The sequence below is a fragment of the Salarias fasciatus genome, chromosome 13 (genome assembly GCF_902148845.1).
Source record: "Salarias fasciatus chromosome 13, fSalaFa1.1, whole genome shotgun sequence".
NCBI lineage: Eukaryota > Metazoa > Chordata > Actinopteri > Blenniiformes > Blenniidae > Salarias > Salarias fasciatus.
Window position 1 is genome coordinate 10,182,016 of NC_043757.1, and position 25,619 is coordinate 10,207,634.

The window sequence follows — 25,619 nt, forward strand, 5'->3', positions numbered from 1 at the left end:
AAATACAACTCAAGGCCGTGAGGCGCTGCGGATGATTCACAAATATATACATCTGAAATACTTTCAGTTATCTGGAAAAGCTGATTTAAATAGAGGGTCTTTATTAAACTTTCTATTTTCAATACTCTATTATGGAGTGAACCTGTGATTCTGCACCAAATTTGGTCTGTGTGCTCAGCACTGCCCCCTACAGTGAACCGCAGGTACTGATGGCCTTACTTCCTGCATCTTTAAAACATGAAATGGTCGTGCCAGTATGGAATCTGAAGACTGAAACATTTAATTGTGTGTGATTGTACAGTATGAGGAAAAACATGTATGTTCAGGAAGAACATGTAAACCGAACAGAAAAATGATCTAAATCTAATCTAGCTAAATACGAAGGTTTCTTAGATGCTAACTACACACCAGACTGTTCGAATCCTGTGGTTTTACCACAGCAGACCTGTATCTGTGATGGTGATCAGCAGATTAACACACATTTAAACCAGAAAATCAGTCTGGTTATGAGATCGTAGATCACTGCTGTGTGAAGTACAGACTATTGTCCTGTTGGTTACTTTGAATTTCCCGCAGCGGCAACTTTTCCAGAATTCTAAAATCTTGCCTTGAGAGTTACAAACTATTGTGCAGCTTTTTGGAAACAGACAAAGTTTTAAACACTCTCAAACTGGACTTCCTGGATCAGATTTCGTGTCTTTCCAGTATTTGAAACAACACGCCTCCTTCCATTGCAGCCACCAGCGTTGTTCCAGACCTGCTTTCGTCTCAGTGGCTTCTTGGATGTAGACGCAGCTGTAGTCAAACGCTCGCATGCTTTTATTGAAATGTGAGGGGCTGAAGGGTGCTGCTATTCTTCATCCTTTCAGCCGAAATGTATTTGAGTGCAGGATTTCACTTAGTGCTCCTTCCCTGTCACGTATACCTGCCACACTGCATGAAATGTGTTTGTGTGTCAGGGCCTCTCTACCTTAAGTTAGCATGGAGAGCCACCACCACCCCCCACCCTGTTGTAATCTGACACCAGGACCAGCAGGCAGGGTCACAAGGTCACTTCCTGTGTCCCACCAGCTCCCCTCTCTTCTGGTGACCCCCCGCCTCCGTCGCCCTCCGCCCCCCCTCCACCCACCCGGTTGGAAAAGAGAGCAGCCACCAAACTAGCAGCTGTTTCCCAGCTTAGCGCAGAGCCGGTGATTTACGAGAGGAAGTGCCTCGTGGTTCATCTTTGACTCGGGCTGTCTGTAAGGGCCAAGACTAATAGGTACTCTGCTGGGAGTGTACAGCCACCACAGAGACACATACAAACACACGGGGAGGAGGGGGAGGGGGGGCCGGGAGGGGGCTTCAGGGCTGTTAGAGGGTGGAGCAACCGCTGAAATGGAGCAGCGGGTTTTCAGGAACACAGAAGCGTTCAGGGCAGCAAGTCTGGGTTTTTTAACTGCCTCAGAAAGTATGCTATTTGAAAAGCGACTTCACTGATATGGGAAAGTTTAACGTTGCAGGGTTGGTCGCACGCGCACGTTCTTTTACACACAGCAGTGATGGCTGCCGTGAAGGCTGCTCGGCCTCTGAGGACACTGTGATCTATGGACTGAATGAGATGTGTTGATGAGGGATCAAACCCTCTTCCAACAAGCTCCTGACAATCACCAAAACCCAAACAGGTCATTAGTTAATGTGAGCGCCGGTTGCAAAACATAACACAGTTTTTACATCAGCTCTGCAAACACCTCCGTGGATGTCGACTGGCCGAAGTCCTTCTGTCTGTGACTCTGCACAAATTGGCCACAATTTCAGGTTGAATCACTCAGAATTTGCAATTTCGTTTGTCTGACACAGAGACATTCACACGATACTTACGAAGGATTTTCATTTCAAACAAAACTTGTGAGAATTTTCTCGGATATGGACTGAATATACTATAAAAACAACTCCACAGCGTGGAAGCCGCGGCCAGGAAAAGTGTTGGAATTTAGCTTGAAATGATCCCACAGCAGCAGAAAAAAGCAGTGATACCTCTGTGCACTCCTGTATGCCACATGGAAGTGAAGAGAGCCCCCTGAGTGGGGAGGTGGGGGGGCAACACAACCTCTCCCAGCTCACCTGCATTGAGCACAAGCATCGCAGTGTGTGACTTTTCGTGGAATATGCATGTTTTCATCATTGTATTAAGGTAGCTTTTGGTTCTGGGTGTCAGCCTTGTTCTGTGGCAGCTGTCCTAAAACAGTGTGACCTCTAGTGTTCACATTTTGAACAGCAGGGCCTTCTTTGTGACAGAAAAGTACCTTTTTGTAATTTCCCCACTCAAGGTCACCCTGCAGGCTGACCCTCTGTGGGGCCTTTTCTTGGCCACGGACCATTAGTTTCACACCCTGTTGCTAAGTATTCTAACAGCTTTGGAGAAACCGCCGGGTTTCACGGCGCCGAGCCTGAAGTCTGCCTGATGCCGCGATGGTTTCGGCTCCGCCCGTGTCCCTCGCAGCTCGTGTTAATGACCTTTCCTAAAGTTAGCGTTGGTGGCGGCAGAGCTGGTGAGCCAGGCAGTCGTGGACAGGGGGAAATGCTGCTGCAGATTTACAGCCGTTCGGGGGACAGGGGAGGATAGCTGGGAGCTGGGTGGAGGGGGGCTGACAAGGATGGACATACTTCCCTAAATTATTCCTCGTTGGCCAAACCTAAACTTAACCCAACCCTTCCTCTGTCCCTCCCTTCAGCACGTCTCCTCTCTGTCTCTATTTTGGCTCCTTCACAACAGGGGGAGTGAAAGCTATTGAAGCAATTCTGGGCTCATCCCAAGTGAGCGAGACGGGCCTGTTGAAGGATGAATCCTCCCGAGCTTTGAGTCGGGACATGTTTTGTGTCAGAAAATAACTCGAAATGCCCTCTGTCCAGCCTTGGAGCAGAAAATATAGACAGAGGATGTCCACAAGTATAAACTCTCCCCCCTCGGCTCCTCCTTTGTCTCTGCGTCCTCTTGTGCAGAAAAGTCTGGTCTGTGTTTTGAATTAGTTGCAGCCATGGAGGCCAGACTCGGACCGGTTTTAAACCGTATCAGGCCCCCCCCCCCTCCCCAGTAATGGCTTCTCCAGGGGGGCAGGGGGCGGGGCCCGCAGCGGAGGCAGCATGTTATGTTATTTTTGGCCGGCTGCTCTGAGGGCTTTGTAAGAAAGCTGGGGGAAATTCTCAGCATGGCGGTATCCATGTGGGGAGCAGGATATAATAGGGATGGCTTCAGCAGACAGACAGACAGACAGACACACCAGATCTGGGTCATATAACTAGCAGATCATTTGCAGCATTGCTTTTAGGCTCGCTGTTTTCGATTTTTTAGGAAAAGTTCTGTCAGTTTGACGATCAGTTGACGTGTTACCAGCCACACTTTCAAAATATCAGGTAGGCCTCTGCTGGTGGCGGCCAGCGAGCAGCAGGAATGATCTGCAGCTCAGGGCGATGCCTTTTCACACCGTTATTTTTCTCTGTTTATTTTTGAGTCCAAAATCATGAATGGGTTTATTGTTTTGCTCGAGGACACTTCAGCAGGTGTGCAGGATCGCTGCGATGTCTCACACTAATCACCTCATCCTCTCCTTCCCGGAGAAAAACAAGAGAAATTGTCTCATTTAAAGACAAATTCTGTGTTTGTGGAAACATTTTGTTATATTTCATCTGCACAAAAAAAAGGCGAAATCCCACCAGGAGCCATGGATGAACTTTAGTAAACTCGTTGTTGCATAACGCTTTTTAAAAACTGCAAATAGCTGTTTCTTTCACCTAGTTTTACCTGATTACTCACCTCCATTTGCACTCATGCTACTCAGATGGGACAGGAGGACCTGTTGGGAGGCTGGCCTCTGGTGTGCCTGTCTGAAATACGTCCATCACGACATCGAGTCTAGTCGACTCATTGACAAGGACCTCATGCTTATTTTACTTAAAGGTCCCTTTAAATGATATCAAAATATTCTACAAATACTCCGACAAAATTTTCTCTTCATTATATTTCTGCAAGTGCAACCCAGTGACTGTGTCTGCCACCACAGTGATCATTCTCAACTTTTTCCACATGCTTATCATCACAAAATCACCTTAGAAATCTCAATATATTAATTCAAGGCGGTTCATTTTCTACTCTCTCAAATACAAGAATTGCTTCCATCTGCCATCTTTATGTTGCATTATGGCCTTAACTCTCAACAGTTGATTGAAAGTGCGGGTATCACGATACCACGGTAAGAAATGTATTCTGTTTTTAAGCTCTTTCAAGTGGCGGATGGGAGTGTGATCTGGAGTGTTTGTCTCCGTGGCTGCTGCCTGGCGCTCCGGACCAGATGTTATAACTAAAAGTTTACCTCACGTACGTCCATCCCGACGCGGATCAAGTGGCTTGCAAAACAGAGCTTCCTGTTTTTCCCCAATCAGCGCCACGCCGAGGCTTCCTGTTTTTGTTTGTCCAATCACGGCGTCCTCTGGCACTGTTTGTTTGGTCCGTCCAATCAGAGCGCCACGTTTCAGCTCGCATCCTGTGTTTGTTTGTCCCCCTCAGAACACCACCGACAGCTCATCCAACTCCTCCCAGAAGCTGGAGAGCTCCCTGCAGCCGCTCGAGTCCTCGCCCCTCCCGCACAGGCACAAGTGCATGCTGGGACATCGCCACGACGTCCACGACTCCTACCGCCTCTCAGACCACTACTACCTAGACCAGGTGAGGCACGCCTGACGCAGTGATGCCAAGGGAGGGATGGGGGAAGTCGAGTCCAAACCGCTTTTTTCCCCTTTTAGAAATCATGACAAAGATGATTTATTATTGTTTTTGGATCAGCAGTTTGACTTTCGTTCTGTGATTTCAGCCGTTGTCTCGGATTCCCCGCCATGTCACCTTCGAGGACGAGGAAATCGTCCGCATCAACCCTCGGGAGCGCAGCTGGGAGCGTGCCACCGAGCGCCACCACGGACGGCTGTCGGACCGCTCCTTCCTCACCGGATACGAGGACTACCGCCACGCCACCGTGCGCGACAAATTCATTCAGGTGGACGACTCGGAGTCGTACGTCCACTTCACCAAGACGGAGGCGCAGAAGCACGACTACACCTACCCCCTGGCGCCGGCCCTCTCGCCCTCGGACTCAGACCCCGCCCTCGGACCCTTGACCGATAAGGGCCACGGCTTCTCCTCGGTGGTCTCCTCGCAGCCTCGCTCTTTCCTCCCGAGCTCCTCCCCGTCCACCAACGGCGGAAAGGGGCGGAAGGATGACGGGATGGAGCGTGCTCAGTGCGAGCACTGCGGCGAGGCATTCTACGTCTCCGACAACCGGAGGGGCCGCTGCCAGGACGCCCCGGACCCCGTGCGGGCGTGCATCCGCCGGGTCAGCTGCATGTGGCTGGCGGACACCATGCTCTACCACTGCATGTCCGACCCGGAGGGGGACTACTCGGACCCCTGCTCCTGCGACGGGGGCGGCGAGGGCGGCGGCGGCGGAGGCCGCTCCGGCTCGCGCTGGTTAGCCCTGCTGGGCCTGTCGCTGGTGGCGCCCTGCCTGTGCCTCTACCCGCCCCTCCACGCCTGCCACCGGGTGGGGCTGCAGTGCGGCTGCTGCGGCGGCAGACACAAGGCCCTGAGCTGAGCGGAGGACGCTCAGAAACCTCCCAGACGAGGAGCGGGGGGAAAAAAAAAAACTACATCCAACGCAAGCACAGGGAAAGGGAAGGATGGGGGAAACACACAGGAGGGACAAGTGGCCGTGGCTGCTCACTTTCTTGCCTTGGTTTCTCTGGGTTTCTCTACAAATTCCAGACACTGAAATAAGCCAAAAAAAAAAACAACAACAAAAAAAACAAATCAAAACTGTTGGTGCATTTTCTGAACGGCCTGGGAAGATAAGCTCCCCCTTACGGCAGACAGTTCTCTCGGCTCTCCATGTGGCCATTTCATGCTCTGTTTCTAGTGAGAGAGCACTCTTTTTCAGGGGGCCTTTTTTATAGCTGACCTATATGTCATGTATCACATATGCAGGTACTTTATATTGTTATATTTGTACACTGACTTGGCGTCAAAGAACTTGAATTTTCTTCTCTTTTTTCCCCTATCCCTCTCTCTCTCTCTTTCTCTTTTTCTCTCTCTCTCTCTCTTTCTCGTCTTTGATGTACGCGAGGCTGTTTTGTTTATATTCCAATATCAGGCCCGCTCAGCTCAACTCCAGCTACAAGAGAAGTCAGACACTACACCTCTTTGCGCATGTGAGCGTGTGTGTGTGTGTGTGTGTGTGTGTGTGTGTGTGTGTGTGTGTGTGTGTGTGTGTGTGTGTGTGAGTGAATGGTGAGTGTCGGCGGTGTCCAGACCTGGTCCCTCAGCGTCCGTTTCCTTCCTGCTTTCTGTGTCTCCCTGCTTGAGTTTTAATGATTCAGGTGTGTTTCAGCAGAAACGTGCAGGATGGGGGGGGGGGCGCCCTCCGGGGCCAGGGCTGGACACCCCCGGTGTGTGTGCGCAGAGGCCTTCTGTTGTCTGTACTGCAGCTCGTAGTGAAGCTCGTGTATATAGTCGGCATAGCTCTCCACCATCAGCATCTTCTTTGTTCACTGAAACAAGCGTGGTACTCATCTTAATCTTCTAATATCCCAAAGATTCATGTTTTTATCCTATTTATTTTCTCACCGAATTGATCTACCAGCAAAAAAACTAGATAAAAGGTGCTGGGTTGTAATTTACGCCGAAGGAGACGGTGCCTCAGCTCGGGCTATGATACGCTAGCGTCCGTCTCCCTGCTCTTTTCACGTTATTTCAAACAGTGCCTGAAATGTGATCGCTGAAACCAGGAACCCACCGAGTCTTATGATTCCAGTCAGATCTTTGGCTCACTTTACGTAACGGACTCTTAAAGCGGTGTGAGATTCTTAAGGCTCCGTTTCCGCCGGTTCTTTGCGGAACCTCAACGAGAACTGAAAAATCAAATCAGATAACTGTTTTAGAAATTGGTGCCTGAATGCCTTAAAAACGTGGCGTCACACTCCGGACTCGCGCCGCCCTTCTCGTCGAAGATGTCTAACGTGAGCACGGTTATCGCTCCAAGCAATCAGCCTCAACACACACTCTTTTAAAGTTGGTTTGAACTATTTTTGTAATGAATAAAGGACACCTAAAATGCTTGTTAAGTGCATCGACTATGGACTCTAGTTTGCCTGCGACGTACAATCACCTCCCCCGTTCCGACGCCCCGTCCACCTGGAGCACACCAGTCACATGTGGGAGCAGGAAACAGCCTAACCAATGCTCATCTGGATAGATAAAAGATAGGACTCTGTCCATTCATCCATCTTTTCTATACGCTTTTGCAAAATTTAGAGTTAACAGCAACAAACGAAAGGCAGTTCACCCTCCCATCAGAAGGACAGACAATCACCCCCATATCCACCTCATGGCCAGTCAATCTTCACATAATAACCAAACAGGAAGCTGCAGAGCAAACCACTGTCACACTGTGTCTTAAAAATGGCAAACATCAACCAAATAAATACCAGTTAGTTTCATTGTCGTTCAGGACCTGATCCAACATTTCTGTTGTCTCTTTGGGTTTTTTTTTTCTTTCTAATCTTTCAAGTTAAATGTGTTTCACAATTCTGGACAATTCTTTAAAAAAAAATGGTATAAACTTAAACGCACTCATTTTTACTTCAGTGGATGATCACATGAACACGTATGATTATGTTCATGTAAATTCTGTTGTAAGATAATTCTTCGTTCAGATATATTTATTTGAATATTATTATTTGAACACTAACAGGCCATTCACAAGTTTCTCCAGTTGAAGTTTGGCATTTTTGACCTGCCTACATTCGAATAAGTACTAGAAACTAAGTAAACCAGTAAACCTCGAAAACTGACTGACAACATCTTCTTAGTTTTAATTGATTTAAAAAAAAACTGAAGTAAAACGTCAAATAAGTTTGACAGAAAAGTCTGCGCTGGACTGCTTTATTCAGTCTCAGAAGACTCTAGTTTTCATCGGACAGAAAATTGATTCCACACACACACACACACACAAAAAAAGAAAAAAACCTTCAGAAGATGCCAAGCCAACACTAACTGCTTTCCAAAATCTTAGATTAGCACGATGGACCTGCCGCTCTGACCACATGTGGCTGGTGTGCGCTGCTCTTCTCAGTCCCGCAGCATTTTTTTCCTCTCCGTGCCAGGTTTGGCACATCATCATCGCACACTGTAAAGTCAGATGCTAGACAACAATACGTCTGAATGAAGGAAGACACATTGTTTTTTTAATAAGGGTCTCGGTGGGATTGCTGACGTACAAATTCAGGTTGTGAAGAGGGACCCTGAACTCGAACCAAAACACTGAACCGACAGCGTGCTCAGAAGCTTTCCTGCTTCGTCCAAGTCTGGGTGGCGACGGCGCGATCAGGGACGTGACTGAGAACACAATAAGCTTTTTGAAAATTAAAAAAAAAAAAAAAAAAAGGCAGGACATCAGTATGATCCCACTGGAAAAGATCAGGAGTCTGAAAAACAGCCGAAATCTTGGAAACAAACATCCATCCCCGATTGTTTTGCTAAGGAAATGTCACTTACTGTAGTGCGACTACAGAGCGTCTGAGGATGTCCTTTTTCCTTCCCTGGTTGTATCTGTTTCATGCATCCTGTCCTGTGTACCAGTTTGTACGTCCTTGGTTTGTGTGCATGCTTGTGAGTGTGTGTGTGTGTGTGTGTGTGTGTGTGTGTGTGTGTGTGTGCGTGTGTGTCACATCCCGTCCACCCACCATCTCCTGCTCCTTGATCCAAAGCTACTGGGATCAGCTGAATATGCCATCGCATGCGGACACCCTTCCAGTAGAATCAGATGTGATGCATCAAGGACAGGACCAATCAGATTGGAAAGAGTGTGTGTGTGCGTGCGTGTGTGTGCGTCAGCATTATGTCTCGTCTGGTTTTTGATTGAGTTCTCGAAAGTCAGAGCCATTTACAAGTGCCTGAACGCATCCTCTTTATCTCCATGTGTATTTAAATTGAAAAAAATTAAAGAAACAGCTCCCTGTATTATTGAATTAGAACCATTTTTTTACGCTTAGTATTTTTACCTCTGTAAAAAAAAAAGAGCAAAAATTATATTATATATATCAAGTGTATGTTGTACATTTTTATTTCTATTTTGTTTTTTTAAAACAACTGTTTCTAACATGTACGACTTTGTAGATACTGAAGGGTGGCCAGGTCTGTGAGAAAACTAAAGTGAAATGTGTGTCTTACCTTCCGCCTCCAATAAAACGAGAGAAAACAGTGAAACCACGCGAGAGTCTGCTGCTTCATTATGTCGCTTTCGAGACGCGTCCCCCGCCACCACGAGCCTCCAGCGCTCCTCATCAGGATCGCTCCTCCACTGCGAGAGAGGAAATCTACAAGTAAATATCTGACAGCATCTATTTCAGTGTTAGAGATGGAGATAAAACCGCCGCCAATGAACATCTCTCCCACAGAAAATGAGAGGTTTTATGCCTTAAAGATTTCTCAGCTCTCTAAACCTACAGCAGCTGAATTAGAAAATAAAACCAGCACGGCTTGAGTCAGTCCGAACTGTAAGCTTCAGCAAACTATCTAGATTTCATTATTTTAAAGTGCTAATTCAAAACTTTAAAGCCTGAATGAGCACAAAGACAGAAAAAGAGCTCGGCCTCCAGCCTCCACCCTGCTTCTCTTCAAGATGTCTGCCTCCCTCCTCAGGAGGAACATGTGATAGCCATCGAGGACGCCGAGCCGCTTCGCTCAGGATGTCTCAGGAAAAGCATGTGGGCGATAATGATGGAGCGCGAGAGAGAGGAAAAGAGAGAGGAGGGAGGGAAAAGAGAAGAGAGAGAAAGAAAGAAGTGTCCCTCAGGGCTTTTGGGGGCCTGCTAAGCAGCTCAACGGCTGCAAACAGCATCGCGGTCCACATGTGCAAACATTTAAGATATCTGCTCATGTAATGGGGTCAGCGTGGCCCCTCTCTGGGAGCACAGAGCACCGGCGCTCACTTCCCACTGCAGTTTACTGGAATGGGTGGCCCTGCTCTTATGTCCAAAGATAGGCAGGATTTAGGCTTTTTTTTTTTGGGTCTTATATACAACTAATTTTACCCTGCGTCACTTCTGCAGCACTTTCAGCTGCTGTGCTACTTCATCGCCCCGAATGGCTTCACTGACCCCCAATAAAGGACCACGCTGCAAAAATTTGCAAAAAAAAAAAAAAAAAAAAAAAAAAAAACTGTTTGAGGGTGCTTTTTTCAGACAGGAGTTCACGTTGTGGCCCTAAAGATAAATCTTGTGACACTGCGGAGGGACACATTTCTCTACTCCCAACCTACAGAAAGGCTTTCAGCTGGAAAGACCATGTGCGTAAACTAGTAGGCAATAATTTATCAAGAAATGTGGTCTTTAATGTCATGTTTGTGTTTTAGCGGCATTAAAGTTGATAAAAGAAATTCATCCAAATGAACTAAAGCAACAAAACCAAGTATTGACAGGAAATATTTATTGTGAAAAACTGAAAATATAAGTATTGTTATCTTCTGGAGGCACTCTCCTGAGTTCTCCTGCTACAGCAAGAACTACGTCAACTTTCACGTTTCACACCGAGCTCAACCCTTGGTACTTCTCTACCCGTTTTGCGTTCTTTCTTTCTGACGTTGCTGTCAGCTGGCAGTGCCACACCTACCACTGTTTTCCTCTTCTGTTGTTTGTCGACCACCACTGGTCGACCGGCTGGTTATCCAGCAGATGTTAGTCAGTCTGGAAGCTGAAGCATCACAGGATCACAGCCCTGTTGTTGTTGATGTCCCACCAGAATCTGGGGATGTCGAGTCCATGCTGGACTCAACCTTAAGAGCTACTTTTAAAGTTGCTAGTCTGTACAAGAGCTACCGGTTGACAGGAAGTTTTAGTCATTTAGTCATAGTAGTCCACCTGCAAATTCAATACACAAACAACATACAGAAAAGCAACCCAAACATACAAATGTAGTTGCAAATGTGAGAATTGATTAATTGTTTACCTTAGTGGGAGGAGGCAGTGAGTTTCTCATCAGGGTTTTTTGAAAGCCATGTGTTGGCCATAAGATGATCATCCCTCGTGGCAGCTCTGGAGGTGGATCTGATGATCTTCATGTGAGACAAGGCATGTTCGCACAGATTGGTGGGTCCAGAAAGTGGTGTGACGTTGAAGGAACATCTAAAGCAGGGATACTTTTCTTCCAAGAGGTTCCAGAACTCTCCACTGCTGCCAGGTGTTGTGCTGGATCTGATCTTGATGCCATGTGCTAGTTTGAGCTTCTCGTTGTCGACAGCAGGGCTATCTCAGCTGAACAGTGTTCCTGCTGTTGAGATAATCTCATCCACATCAACTCCTCCACCCAAAGGAAAGCACAGATAGCTGGAAATGGGTTTCAACGGATGCAAAATCTGTAGAACAACTCTCAAATTCTGTGAAGAGGCACTGAACTTCCTCAGCGCTAGGAACCCATTGAGGTGTAACCCCTATCAAACAAAGCAGACACACTCTTTCTGGTACACTCTGATCACAAACCAATCACAGTGGTGTGGTGAGTTCAAGTGCATCACTCCAGCTCAGGAAACCAAAACGCCTAATATACTTTAAAGATTTAAAGAAAATGAAAACAGTACAATTTTTGACAGTCGCCCAACCTCACTATCTCAGTCACTGCATGTACGCTCATCCTGCTTGAAACTTACTTCCTCATACTGTGTGCTAGCTTCTCTGCACAGCCTGAACCTTGAATGTGGTCTACTTTGGTAGACCCTTGCCTTTACGTCCTCTGACCTGACTGTCTGTTCTTATGCAGCCATCATCATTTCCGTACTGTCAGTCAGTCCAGCTTTTTCTGATCATTGGTAGGTCTTCTTGATATCAGTCACTTCCTTCATCCGGCCGTGGCACATGCCATGCAGGTGTTTGTCTCGCCACATTACCTGCTCTTCCTCATTCTCATCAAGTTCCTGCTCTCTGAAGTATCCACACAGGTATTCATCTGTTGGGACTGTCTTCCTGATGATTCTGGCAAAGTGGCTCTAAACCTCAGTTTCCCGCTTTGCTCAGCTTTGTTCAGAGACAGGTCATTGGTTGGTAGTTAGATGGTTCCCTTCTGAGGGTCCTTCATGATGAGGACTGTTCTACCCTTGGTTGACCACTGTGGGAGAGAACCAGTGAACAGTCGTTCTCTGGGACAAAAAGTAACTCAAATAACCATTTGTTTCCACCGAGGTATGAAGACCATTTCTGTCCACATAACACCTGGAACCTTTAACCACACTGGGAACCCCTCCAGTCAGGAAAGAACAGGAAACTGAGGCTACGGTTCATACAGACTCACCAAAGCTGGACAATAGATTAGAAAACTGCCGGCTGGTCTGATGAGTCTCGATTTCTTTGACCACATTCAGATGGTAGAGTTACATTAAAGCCTGGATTCATCCTGCCTTTTATCAATGATTCAGGCTGCTGCTGGTGCTATGATGGTGTGGGAGAGATTTTCCTGGCACACGTCTCATCTCCACAGCCTACCCGAGTATTGTTCCTGACCATGTCCATCCCTTTATGAACACAATCTTCTGAAGGCTGCTTCCAGCAGGATAACATTAAACTCCAATCATATTAGATAAATCAGTGAACCTTTCTGTTTCACCGGGATTACTGCACTCAATAAGAAGCAGATTGATTTATTTCATACAGCAGCGGCAGCGAGACGACTGGATCGAGCTCAAAGCTGCACAAAAAGTACAGTTATTTTGGCGAGAGTCACAAATGATGAATTTTGTGTCATGAGGGGGAGGAAACTTCAAACGGCTCTTCAGAGGTAACAGTTCAGGGTTAGGAGGGAAGTGGCAAGAGTCGAGGGGATTAAAATGGAACAAGGCCGGAAGAGTCTGGGAGAGATCTTTATTTCAGGCACGGAAAGCGAGCCTCTTCCTTTGGTGGCGCCAGTCCTCGGCCACTGTTCCATTTCCTCTTCCTCCTTCTGGTCTGTGTACAGAGATCTTCCTCTGCCACCGAGCATCGGTCACCTTCGTGCCTCCATCCTCTCCCCGTGCCGGACCTCCCATCCGATCCGACCTCCGCTGAGGCGAACTAACAAGAAACTCATTTTCATATTTTTTAAAATGGACTTTCAAGATACTCAACCTGATTACTTTAGTTTCAGATTAGATCATTAAGATTTACATTTTAAATATTTAATGATTCAAGATGGTATTATGCAGCTATTAAATCATATTTTATTTTGGTCTAAAACCGACACTTAGAAAATTATGAGGGCTAAAGATAAATATAGTTTGATTTGTACAAAACATTCTTCGCTCTCATAAGTGAACATACGTTCCTTGATTTTTTTTTCTCCGAGATGACTTATGAGACATTTTCTGAATGTCAGCCTTTGAAATCTTTTTCTGAATGTGCGAGTCCCGTCCCTTATCAACAAATGGATAGTTTCAACAAGTTACAAATCATGTAAAAGTTTCCTGATTGATTGACTGTGTGCTTCACTTCAAGCAGGCTAAATCTTCAGCTAAAAACTTGTGGATATGTATTCTTCAATTTGAAGGAATACACACAGCAGTGCTAAAACAAAAGTGACACGAGCATCCTTATAAATCACTTTTCTTTATTTAAATCAGCGTAATGCTGTGAACAACACAGGAAAATAAAAACCGTGACAAAAAGAAAAGACATTAAAACATGAGAGATCCAGTTAACATTAACTGCACTTGGCACTGGATAGACGTTCATGGAAAGAGGAGAAAAAAAATATACACATTTATCATACTCAAAAAAAAAAAAAGAAAAAAGAAAAAAAAAGTGCCTCCAGTAATTGTTAAGTTGCCTGTTGGGAGTGAAAGCCTGGAGGACTTCAATATGTTCTCAACAGCATTTCAACTTCAATAAGATACCGTTTTATTTTTTCCTACTTTAGCGATTCAAATACATCTCATGGTCGCCCCGCCGCTGCCTCCATGTGGTGGATTTAACGGGACCGACAGGTGAGCCGAGGTTTGAAATGACGCTCACATCCGGAGAAGAGGCAGAGGCCAGGAAAACACCACCCCCCCCAACGCCCACGCCCACGTTCCACCAACGCAAGCCCCCTCAAAGTACCGTCACACACCCGATGTCAAGCTCAGGGGCTTCACTTGGTGTATTTGTCCCTTTTGCAAATCAACCATCAATTCTTCATAAACGACATGGAGGAACTTCTGTTGCCACAATACACTCCATTTACAATGGTAGTAGTGCACAGCAACAAAAGGAGGAAAAAAATTAAAGTTATAAACTGAAGTCATATATCCAACAAAAAAAAAAAAAAGAAAAAAAAAAAAGGGGGGGGGGGGGGCAAGAAAAACCAAAACAAAGTAAATCCCTCTCCCAGAAAAGAAAAGTCATGATATCATTTATAAAAACCGACATAAAAATGTGATCAGTTCTCGCTCGCCTGGAACAGACGCAGAAAGCGGCCCCGTGGCTGTTTTTGTGGTGGACCCTGATTGTGACGTTACAGAAACTAGGCATCACTTCATCCCCTCGGGAGGTTTAACGCAGGGAGGGGGGGAGAAAAGCTAAACTTTCTGTGTGTCTGGTGGGTTTATTGCCCAAGACCGCCTCAAAATGTTACTTCACGACAGACGCCTCTCGTCTGGGTTTCTAACCTTCCCCACCAGCACGCAACAGAAATCCAACATACACCAGCAGTGCAACAGGAACCCTTCAATTAGTTTTCAGGTAAGGTCAACGAGGGGTTTCATTCAAGTGGGGGAGAATCTGCTAAGATGGAATCGATTCTTGGGGCTTGCGAGGAAAAGTGTGAGTCTATCCTGAACCAGGAGAGAGACAGAAGGAGGCAGAGAGGTGAAAGAGAGAGGAAGAGGAGGAGGAGGAAGAATAGGGGGAGAGCAGGGAGGTAGCGGCTACAACCACCCATATTTGAAGAGAATCGAGCTGAAACAGAGAAGAAGAGGGATAAATAGATATATACTCTGATGTGGGCGAGGGGGAAATATGCATGTCTGTGTGAGTGTGTGTGTGTGTGTGTGTGTATGTGTGGATATTTGCGTGTGTGTGTATTTAATGAGCTGTGTGTGCGTCTTCTGTCCGTCCAGTGCTTTATCTGACGGTGACTCCGAGTTTTTCCAGCACGCGGACTCCTTTCTCCTGGTACTCCTCCCGGGTCAGCCAGAAGTTGTCCTTGTCCTTCATGATGTCGGCCAGCACGGCTCCGCCCAGAAACACCATGTGCTTTCGCCTGGGAGGATCCTCGATCCGGATCTTAAATTTCTGATAAAAACAGAGGCATCACACGCTTAGCAACTGGGAGAAAACCCATGGAAGCTCAGCCCAGATAGTGTGATATTAGAATTTGGATGAATGTGAATAATAAATATAGATACATGCAGTGTTGAGATTGTAATAAACATACTGTATTGATGAAGTTACTACTGTGCTTTTTAAATTTTACTATCTTCTCCTTTTAAATTAAACTTAGAGATATTCTATCTAATCCGTAGACTTTGTTTTGATCTCCACTCACTCTTGATGGAAGCATGGAGAAATCTGACTGTTACACAAGGACATAACACAAAAAAAGGTTTGAAAACGAACCAAAATACAATTTTTTTAAGCCCTCAATTATCAGTTTGAAGGCACCGAGAAACACCAAAGTGAGGAATCTGATTTACATCCATCCTCATTAAAAATAATAAAAAAAAGCGTTGCTGTAAGACACATGTTGCTTCATTGAATGTTTCCAAGTCTGAAAGATCAAACACGGTTCAGATTGCTCCTGTACCGGTGGCATGCTCAGTATGTCCAAACACTCAGATTTTCACCAAATAGGGCGAAGGACGCAGCTTGTGTTTGTTGTATGTGGGACTCCAAACAGAGTAACAAACCAACAGCTTATAATGCGAGTGACACATGGGCTGAATCTCAGTATCTGAGAGTTCAATAGACAGGAAAGTGGAAGACTGAGCTTTTTTAACTGAGTTCCATGGAAATGAGTCTGAAAAAGTTGAATGGTCCAATATTGTGCCGTCGTTGTGCTAATAACCAGATCAATAATTAATTTATGTGCTTCTTTTACTGGCATTCAAATGTTCCAGATGTTACATATGTAACAAGAATATAGAAATATTAGGGAATTCTGACATATTTAATAACTAAGACAGAAACTCTGCAACATGACAGCTTCTAAATATTTAAGGGGAAAAATAATTTTGCCTACAAATAAATGCTTCTAAGATCACCTGAATCTTTTGAACCCTGACCTCTAAGTTTAGGGTCTTTTCACCAAAGGAGTGCCTGTGGCTGCAAAGTGGCCCCCTTGCATACTGCATGCACACGTAAGTTAGCCCCTGGCACCACCTGGTGGCCGTTTGTGTGAAATGCACCTGAAAAGGACACCAAAAGATGATCCTTGCAGATGTGCGGTGAAACAGATGTGGCTTCAATGGGAGCTCCAAACAATTCACTGTGTTTGATTTATTTTTACTGAACTATCCTGAGTTAAACAATTTAGTCACTAAACTAGTTCAAATAAAGTTCTTCTGGTAGCTTTACTTCCAGCCCAAACTCAGACGCTGAGTGCAGGAACGCCAGATGCTGATGACTGAATGTACGAGTGAGCTCGGTCGTCTTTTAATAACTTCAGCAGCCTATTTTCACAGTGCAGACCACATCCGAGCAGAGACGCTGGCTTCTTACCGAAAGCTTGTCCACGTCGCCCTTGAGCACGCGCTCCAGGTACAGCTGCTTGAGCTCCCTCTCCAGACGGGATGGCAGCCCCGGGTACATGGTGGATCCTCCTGACAACACGATGTGTTTGTAGAACTCAGGCCTGAAGACGGGAAGACAAGAGACGAGTCAGGATATCACATCAAATGCAGATGTTTATTTCCTGCAATATTTCAAGTCTTCAAATGATCCACAAGCTCACTAAGATTTAGGATTTTTATCCTGTGGTGCATTCACACGCACGCTGTGGTTGGCCTCACCTGGTGTCGATGTCAGCTGCTTGGATGGTGTTGAAGAGGAGCTCGGCCACTCCGACGCCCTCCACGTTAATGAGGTGGGGCTGGAAGAGCGCCTCGGGGGCCTCAAACCGCTCTCCTCCCACCTTGATCACACGCCCGTCTGGCAGCTGGAGACGCGTGAGAGGAACGAGATGAAACGAGAGGAGAGGGAGAGAGAAACCAAAGCATGTTTGAGGCTGCTCCAGGGTGTGTGTTTTGAATCAAGAAAGAGGTTTTCTCTATGCTGATGGTACGATTCAACAAAGTCAGATCCCAGAAAGTGCGGGCTCCAAACAGAGTGGAGTGAGTGTGACTATAAAAAAGGCTCCATTCAGCTGTGGGCAGCGGGAGGAAGTGGAGCCCAGGCAAGTGGCTGCACAGGAAATGATGTAACGCGCGGTTCAGGGCCCTTCGGCCACCGTTACATTGCCCTCCTTGTTCCAGCACACGAAACGGCACTCAGACACACATGTTCCCTGGCCTCTACACACACCTACACTCCCACACTAACCCAAACACGCACGGTCACAGTGCGCTCTGAGACACAACACGCGCTCGGTAAAACAGACTTCAGGACCAACGTTTAGACTTTGTGGTTCCCTCTGCTGGGAAAAGGACCTCGGAAAGAAAATCAAGTGTGGAGGAGGAGCACCGTCACCCCGAATGTTCGATTCCCACTGAAAACACAGCAGCCAGTGTGTAGCAGTGCAGTTTTGAATATAGATGTACACCTGTCAATCAGGTTTAATCTTAGATATGGATTGAAGAGGAGATAAATGTCAAGTTCAATGAAATGAAAACCCTAAACAATGTTGAACTACACCCAACCAGACAAAATGTGCCCATCCTCAAAATGACAATACCTTTCTATTCCCCATCTTTTATACAACACGCACATTTTGTGAGTTTAAAATCGGTTGTTTTTCATATTGCGCCACATAAATTATTGTACCTACTGAATCTGTACTGAAACCTGTTTTTATGACCTTTTCACGGAGCCTGTATTGTACGTTTGTCACTCCTCCCGTTGATTGATGAGACAATTAAGTCGTCCCTCTTTCTTGAGTTCTTGTCTAACTCAGTTCCACTTCCTCTTCATGAGAAACTTTCTTGATTATCTCAAGCGGAGAGTGCCTCCTGACCTCATATGTTTCACCCTGACACCAGAACGAAACACGTCCATTTTCACTGCTTTATTCCAAATATTACACAGAGTGTCCATGTGAGGGCAGCAGCTGGTTTGTACGAGTTAATGCTGGTTGAACACCTGATGCAAGACAAACCGGTTACATAATGAGTTCAGCAGCAGTTGAACAGCCTTGTGAGATAACTCACACCCTGACCTGCAGGCATTCACACACTGACTGTACCCACTTTGATCCCCACACGTCCAGCGCTGTGCAAACGTGTCAGGCTGGTGTAGCATAATGCTCCTAATCCATCATTTAATCCCAGCAGGAATGGATCTGATGGAGAACACTCCTGAGTAAGAGGTTATGGAAGTGAGTGCGTGCCTCCTGTTGAACAGGACTGCATTCATCACTTGGAAGAGACTTTGTTCCCATAACTTCATCTGCGCGCAGGAACATGTACTGCTGTTTACCGTGTAGGATTCCACCAGCACGGTGGTCTCCAGCGCCAGCTTCTGCTCCTGCTCGATGTTGTAGCCCACGTAACACAACTTCTCCTTCATCATGCGCACCGTCTCAAAGTCTGCAGAGTGGTTGAAGGCGTAGCCCCTCAGCAGCAACAACTGCGCCCACACGGAGAAGGAAGGAGGCAGAAAGACCATCATTAGAAGATCCCCTCCTAGACACCAATAAAATGTGTGTGTGTGTGTGTCTCACTATGGGAACCTGGATACCTTGATGAGGTAGCGGGTAATGTCCCTTCCTGCGATGTCGAGGCGTCTCGTCAGATGAGGCAGACTGAAGCCTTCGTACACTGGACAAATGTGTGTGACGCCGTCACCCGAGTCCACCACAACACCAGTGAGAAGGCCTGAAACACAAACGCACAACAGTTAATCGACATTTCCACTGAGTCTGGTGCAGCCAGCAGTTTTATCTGGAGTGCATTCTCACTGTTGGCCAGGAAAACAAAACAGCTATAAATGACATCTAAATAGCCTCAGAGCAATTCTTTGCGAAGGTTTAAAAGTTAAACAATGTCACTGCTCCTATTAATAAATGAACTGCCCCTACTTTTGAAGCTTCTTTGTATTTAAAAAGAGAGATCGGTGAAAGGTGTAAGGAAATAATCGGTGTAATGCCCATAAAGTTGCAGAATGAAGTCCACTCACCTTGAGCATACAGTGTCAGCACAGCCTGAATGGCAATGTAGACTCCTGCAAACTGGTAAGTCTCAAACATCACCTGCAACAAAGCAAAGACACAACACGGCTGTTTGTATGGACTCTCACGTACCACTAATTCAGTTCTAGTTCCAGAAGGAAAAGTCTGTCTTATGATCAGACTAATACAGTATTCTCTGCATGAATTATTTTTCTCAGACATGAACGCTCCTGTACCTCGATGATTTTCTCTCGGTTCTTGGTGGGGTTCATGGGGGGCTCCGTCAGCAGGATCTTGCAGTTGCGGGAATCGATGTTGAGCTTCTCCGGGCCGAAGGTGTAGTCCCACAGGTGCTTCATGTCATCCCAGTTCCTGACGATGCCGTTCTCCATGGGGTAGTTGACCTCCAGCATGGAGCGCAGCTCGCTGGCCTCATCGCCCACCATTAGGTCCTGCAGGAAACACGGCAAACACAACATATATGAGCATTTAAAGGCAGAATAGCACAGGCCCTCATTTAATGAAGCCCAATTTGTGGCCCTTGCAATGTAACTGGCAGTGAGGATGAGCACTAGGTATCACTTCAGCTTGCCTGGCCGTCAACTAAACTCTGGAAAACTCATCGCCTCTTTAATTTGCATCACCACGAGCCATCTGCCTGACGACAACAGCTGCATTCATGAAGCTTGTCAATGTAAAACTCAGTTACCCAGCATGCACAAGGCATTATTCTCTCCATGCAAGTACACACCCTGGAAACACTCTCCTTCGGCTACAGTAAAACACTTGTGTTGTCCTCATGCAACGCAGCCTGGCTGCGGGGTTAGAGCTCGGTGTTAGCCACACAGTCAAGCATCTCGCGTCCCACTTGGAGACATCAAAAAGCCGACTGAAGGCGGCCATTTTATGGGTTCATCCTGTGAGCTTTGGCATTAACAAAGTACCAGTCACAGGCTTCGCCTCCATGTGGTCTTTATAAGGAAAAAAAAAAAAAAAAAAAAAAAAAAGAGAGAGCAAAAAAGAAACAGTGAAAAACAGATGTGCTTCCGACTCTCAGCTGGCTGCCATGCATCCTCGCCTACTCACACTTCCTCTGCACTGTAAGTAGGTGAAATAGTTGCAGATCACTTAACATATGAATATTAACTGGACGATACATCAATGAAATATGTATGCCGCTTCATACACAGCAACTAAATCTATGAAGCACGCAGACACAAAAAGAATGCATCATGAGAGGCGATGTGTTCCAGGTGCAGCTGAGATTTTAACACGTGAAATCAGCAGGGATCGAGGGAAATGTGGCCGTCAGGATGCACCACGAGATCAGAGGCTCTGAACATGGAACGGCTCCAAAATCTCTTTCAGCACTCCATCGATAACAGCTGGCCTGTGATTCATCGCATCTATTTCTGCTAACACGTTCAGCCTGAGGGAAGGAGCGCATTAACACAACGTGCTGCGCATCTATCGCAAACTCCCTGCAACTCATCTGGCCAGCGACACTCCAACACAAAGCCAAAAGACCATCAATCCAGGTCGCATGGAGAAGAATGGAATCAGAGTGTGAAGATGAAAAAAGATGAAAGAATGAAGAAAAACAAAAGGGCAGGAGAAATAAAAATGAAAATCAAGACAAGACAGAAAGCCGAGTTTTCAGTTGAGATCAAAACATGGCACAACTCTGCAGCAGGCAAGAACAGGAGGCACACACCAACCTGAACTTACCATCTTCTGGGCATTCTACTTCACCGAGGGGGAACAAAACATGGAGGGACAGGAAGGCAGATATAACAAAAAGAGGATGAATAAACAAAAGAATCGGAAAGGACAGGGGGACAGGCAGAGACAGACTCCATGCTCAGATTATGAGAAAATGTCTCTAATCAGAAAAGTGAAGTTTTCACATACTGTAGGAGTCTAATGAGCTTCTTCTTGGTGGGAATGGACTGAAGATCACTTAACATCTTAAAACAGGTTGACACAGTTAAGGAGGCTTCTCACTTTTATTAGAGTGAATTACATGAAAGGCCTGCTATTGGTTTAACTGCTGATTTCAAAATTATTATTTTCCTCATTTTCTTTGGCTTCAAGCTTGATGTTTTCATTTCTGCGTTGCTCAGAGTTTTGTCTTTCGCTGACTGCTGGCACCCTTGAAGCCCAGAATCTCTTATCAAACGATTAAAAGAAAGAAAAAAAAAAAAATTGCTTAACAAAAAAACCCAATCAGGAGATCCCGTGCTTACCTTAATCTCAATGTTCCCCACTTTGGCTGTTGAGCGAATGATGGGCCTGCCAACAAGCGCGGGGAAGATGTGCTCAGGGAAGTTGGAGCCTGCATAGCCGCACTTGACAAACTGCAACAGACAGAACCACAGCAGACAGGAAATTGTTCAATCAGTGAAATAAACTGTATGACCGAGCACAAAGAAAAAAAAAAGCGTCACTGACATCGTGCTGATAAAAGGTTTCGTGCACAGTACTGTGTGACAGTCTGACTGTTGTGTGGTTGTTGAAGTGGACAAAATAACTGCAGGTGAGCTTCAATTATTTCTCATGTTTTCATTTTTATATCTTAATGCAAATTGAAAAGTGAACCAGCAGAGGAGGAATGAGCATTTGGCATGACCACCATTTGCTTTCACAGTGCAGCATCAGGATGCACTCAGATATTTTGACTCTTCATGTTAATCAACTGATTTTAGCCCAAACGACACAAACAGGTCCATTTGATCCTGAGTTGATTAAACTAGTAAAACAGCAGAATAAAAAAAAAAAAGAATTTTTCAATGCAAATGTTTGGACAATTCCAAATGTTTGAAGACTGAATGATTGTGGCTACAACGTGTAGCAGCAGAGTGTTTGAACCTCAGCTTGGTGTGTCATCCCTAATTTACAGTACTTTTTTGCATCTTCATCTAATATTTAACTCTTTCCACAAAAAACTGCTGACAGCAGCATTTGTTTGGTCACTTTTTCGATTGAATTCTTTCTAACAGATTGAATTCTTCCATTGACATGAACAGTGATCACACTGAGGTGCGGGCTTATATACACCGAGAATATAATCTGAATCATTCAATGTCTCAAACCCATAATGCTCAGCAGTTGGCGAGTCAAGGTAGCGTTTACCAGGCTTAAGGTTATGCCGTCCGTTCTGATTGCAATTTCTGCTGGATTGGGACTATCAGAAGGGTTTACATGAAAAATATTAAGTCAGACCGGTAACCACTTGGATTTCTCACTGTTCATTTAACTGCAGCTAGTGACTCAAATTTTAGAAATTATAAATAGAAATCAACCTCATAACTCCTGCTTGATTCAGTTCACACTTGTTGAGATGCAAAAAAGACACTTCACATCACAGATGAACCAAATGGAGCACATGTTTGCAAAGACAAAAAGTGAAGGCAAACTGTCAGCTTTTCAGCGGAAAACAAAGTTGGGCAGTCCACAGAGCGGTGACATAGAGGTTCAGTTTCGTCTCACTTCCTCTTGACTTCACAGTTCAACCCCGACACAAGGCGGGCTTCTTTCTTCCCTCAAAGCTCTTGAGAGAGTCACAGCTCAAAAAAAGCCTTATTAGTCAGTAACATGCTGAGCCAACATCCTCTTTGACAGCTGACACAGTTTAGATAAGGAAGTGCCTTGGCTCTGAAAGATGTGCTTTTACCTGTGTTTGCAGAAAGTATAGTAAGTGCAGGATTTGCTTATTTTAACAAGAGATTACAGTTGATGGAAAATCCTCCTACACACTATGCGAAAAGACCACCACAGTTTTACACATGTAGGAGTGATGCACCAAACTTCTGACTGATGGTTGGTTCCTATTTTGGCGAGGGCTGCTTTGTTGCCATGGGCAGATCACTGAATAGGCATACCAGGCACGAGGCCAGGGCCCCGGAGTCACAGGACCCCTGATCTTGTCCTTTCTAACTTCAGTTAGGTCTAACTCTGGTTTGATTCATCGTCTCACAAAATCATATAATTCTCCTGTGTAAACTCCAGAATAATTCAGATTTGTCTTCCATTTCTGTTTCACAGATGCATTTCAATTGCAAATGCCCCGTTCAAATAGGATGTGGTGAAACACCTCATCTATGAAAAAGTAAAACCTCAGGGGGGAAAAAAAAAGTGCAGCCTTTTTTAACATATTTGGTCAACCCCACACTAGATCATCTTTAAACTATCAGTCACTATTGTGTACTTGTTTTATAAATGCTGCACAAAAACACTGCAAGTCTCAAACAACTGCCAGAGGCAAATGAATGAAAAAAAAGAAGATCTCCAGTGAGGACGGTCCAGCAATCTTTAGGTTTTCAGACAAAGCTTTAGTTGATTATTCTAATTGACCATCATCTGATTCATGCTACATCTATGCAATAAGTCCACTCAACAGGCTGCATATTTTAGTTGCAGACTGTTAGGACCAAACTGGGTGTTTTAGGCTGCATGCCAGATTTCAGGAAAAACAGGTCACAGCGTTTTAACCATTTGCTGGGATTTATATGACCAAATAAGATGAATTGAAAAGCCATCCGAATCAGACAAACAGCAGCCAGATGCACAAGGTGACTCATAACGAATCCAAGGAGATGGCAGGCATACAATTATTTACAAAAAAAGAACAAAACTATGCCGTTTAAAATCTTTGTGACTGTTTAGAGCATCGATCATTTTATCGTATCTTATCATAATCCGTCCTAACAGAACGTTTCCGAATACACACCTACAACTTCCTGATTGTCTAATAACCCATCAAAAGCCCTCATTACATCTTTGTGCAGAGCATGTAAACACATGAATGCTCAGCTAAAAGCTACATCTGATGGGATCCAATCATATAATTGAAAACTAATTGGGTGAGGTTGTTACTAAGTTGAATCTGGTTGTAGAAAAAAAAGGTGGTTCCTCAATTCACCTGGCACGGCCTAGTTACCGTTACACAAAACTAACGATGAGGGTTCAGACGAGAAGAAAAACCCAGCTGCAGGCCTCTAACAGGAAACCAAGAGTGCAGGGAAAAGAATGAATGTGCAGATTCCGTGTGGTTTTCTGGAGAAAAGTCTGAAATGCCTGCCGCAGCTGGCAGACAGTCGGAACCAGACAGCCAGCTGTTCTACGCCAGCTAGCAGGCTAGCTAGCTAGCAAGCTGCCGTAGCTCAGCCACTGTTAAATGAAAGCTTTCCCATTTGTTTAAATGCTGGGGTTTAAGTAGTCGAACGGGGTGTGATTTCAGCTTTTATCCGGGCTTCCGCATCCACCCTGGGAGCTTTTTTTCCGAGTGTGGTCTGGATGAATGAAAAAAAAAAGCCAGCCGGCTAACGAGGCTAGCAGGCTAACTACACACCCAGTTGACGGTAGCTAGCTTGGAGGCTGACAGCCTCACTTCCTGATCCCGAGAACCGCTCGACATTAACGGCTCCGTTTCACTGCGGGACACGGCTCCATCACGCATCGAGCACACGCGGCGAACTCACCCCGGTCCCATTGTCGCAGACCACCACTTTCCTTCCCTGGCTGTCCATTATGTTGAAGCCGAGCCGCCGTTGAACCTCCCTCAACTTTCTTCAGTAAGCAGGAAGGAAGACAGCGCGAGCCGGCCGAGAGGAGGAGGAGGAGGAGGAGGAAGGGAAGGGTGCTCATCCGGGGTGGAACACTCAACACAGCCTCCAAATATACGTCAATTCACAGCAAATCTCTCAAAACTACATTTCAAATCATCAAACACATCATGCAACATACATCATTCCACACGCGCCCTCCACCCACATTCAATTTATGACATGAAATACCAAATTTTATCCTCACATTATTCAATAATCGGATAGGGTGCTATGCAGTAACCTCTGTTTCATTGCAAAATTGCAAAAAATAAAAATAAAAATTAATTCATCTCACAGGTCCAAAAACGTCATTAAAATCAGCCGATATGCTCTCTTTAATAAATGTGAAAAAAAAAAGAATTGTGCCACAATGCACCTCATTTTTCATTCTTGCACAACAAAATGTTTATAAAATCACATAAAATCCACACTGGCTCCAAATTTGAGTGTACCACACAAAAATGTCAGTTTTCAGTCAAATGAAGCATAAAATGTTTTATATTTACCTTCTTCAAAATATTAAGATTTGTGCCAGTAAAGACATTCTGTTATATAAGACCACTTTCACTGAATTGATGACACAAAATACAACATTTTCTTTTTTTTTCTTTAATATTCTTTAATTAATATCCTCCTCTTCACCTCAAAATATTCCAAAAAATCTTACTTCA

The 25,619-nt window shown here is 45.3% G+C and overlaps 2 protein-coding genes across 5 annotated transcripts in view; one reads left to right on the top strand and one right to left on the bottom strand.

The window, feature by feature from the left end:
- spred2b (sprouty related EVH1 domain containing 2b) overlaps positions 1-8,474 on the top strand; it is a 28,583-nt gene extending 20,109 nt beyond the window's left edge. For both annotated transcript variants that reach the window (XM_030106978.1, XM_030106977.1), the window contains 2 exons: positions 4,544-4,702; positions 4,848-8,474. In XM_030106978.1, coding sequence (XP_029962838.1) covers positions 4,544-4,702; positions 4,848-5,621 — 933 coding nt within the window. In that variant the 3' untranslated portion in view covers positions 5,622-8,474. The remainder of the gene's footprint in view (positions 1-4,543; positions 4,703-4,847) is intronic.
- Positions 8,475-8,573: 99 nt separating this feature from the next.
- Positions 8,574-24,969, bottom strand: actr2b (actin related protein 2b). Of its 3 annotated transcripts, XM_030106980.1 has the most exons (11): positions 24,823-24,969; positions 21,589-21,699; positions 21,071-21,085; positions 19,579-19,794; positions 19,351-19,423; positions 18,913-19,049; positions 18,652-18,801; positions 17,031-17,176; positions 16,741-16,873; positions 15,123-15,315; positions 8,574-8,741 (listed from the first exon to the last, which is right to left on the bottom strand). In XM_030106980.1, the coding sequence occupies exons 1-10, from the start codon at positions 24,868-24,870 to the stop codon at positions 15,145-15,147; spliced, it is 1,200 nt and encodes a 399-aa protein (XP_029962840.1). In that variant the 5' UTR covers positions 24,871-24,969; the 3' UTR covers positions 8,574-8,741; positions 15,123-15,144. The 3 variants fall into 3 exon arrangements, with proteins under 3 accessions (XP_029962840.1, XP_029962839.1, XP_029962841.1); XM_030106979.1 differs by lacking the exon at positions 8,574-8,741 and having other exon boundaries at positions 13,953-15,315; XM_030106981.1 differs by lacking the exons at positions 8,574-8,741; positions 21,071-21,085 and having other exon boundaries at positions 15,145-15,315.
- Positions 24,970-25,619: the final 650 nt, after the last annotated feature.

What these genes read in the sequence shown, in the direction of transcription:
- actr2b (XM_030106980.1), bottom strand. Translation starts at nt 24,870, where the DNA reads ATGGACAGCCAGGGAAGGAAAGTGGTGGTCTGCGACAATGGGACCGGG. An exon ending in ACCGAGAGAAAATCATCGAG is followed by an intron (nt 19,424 to 19,578) that starts GTACAGGAGCGT and finishes GCTTTGTTGCAG; the next exon opens with GTGATGTTTGAGACTTACCA. An exon ending in GCAGCTGACATCGACACCAG is followed by an intron (nt 16,874 to 17,030) that starts GTGAGGCCAACC and finishes TCCCGTCTTCAG; the next exon opens with GCCTGAGTTCTACAAACACA.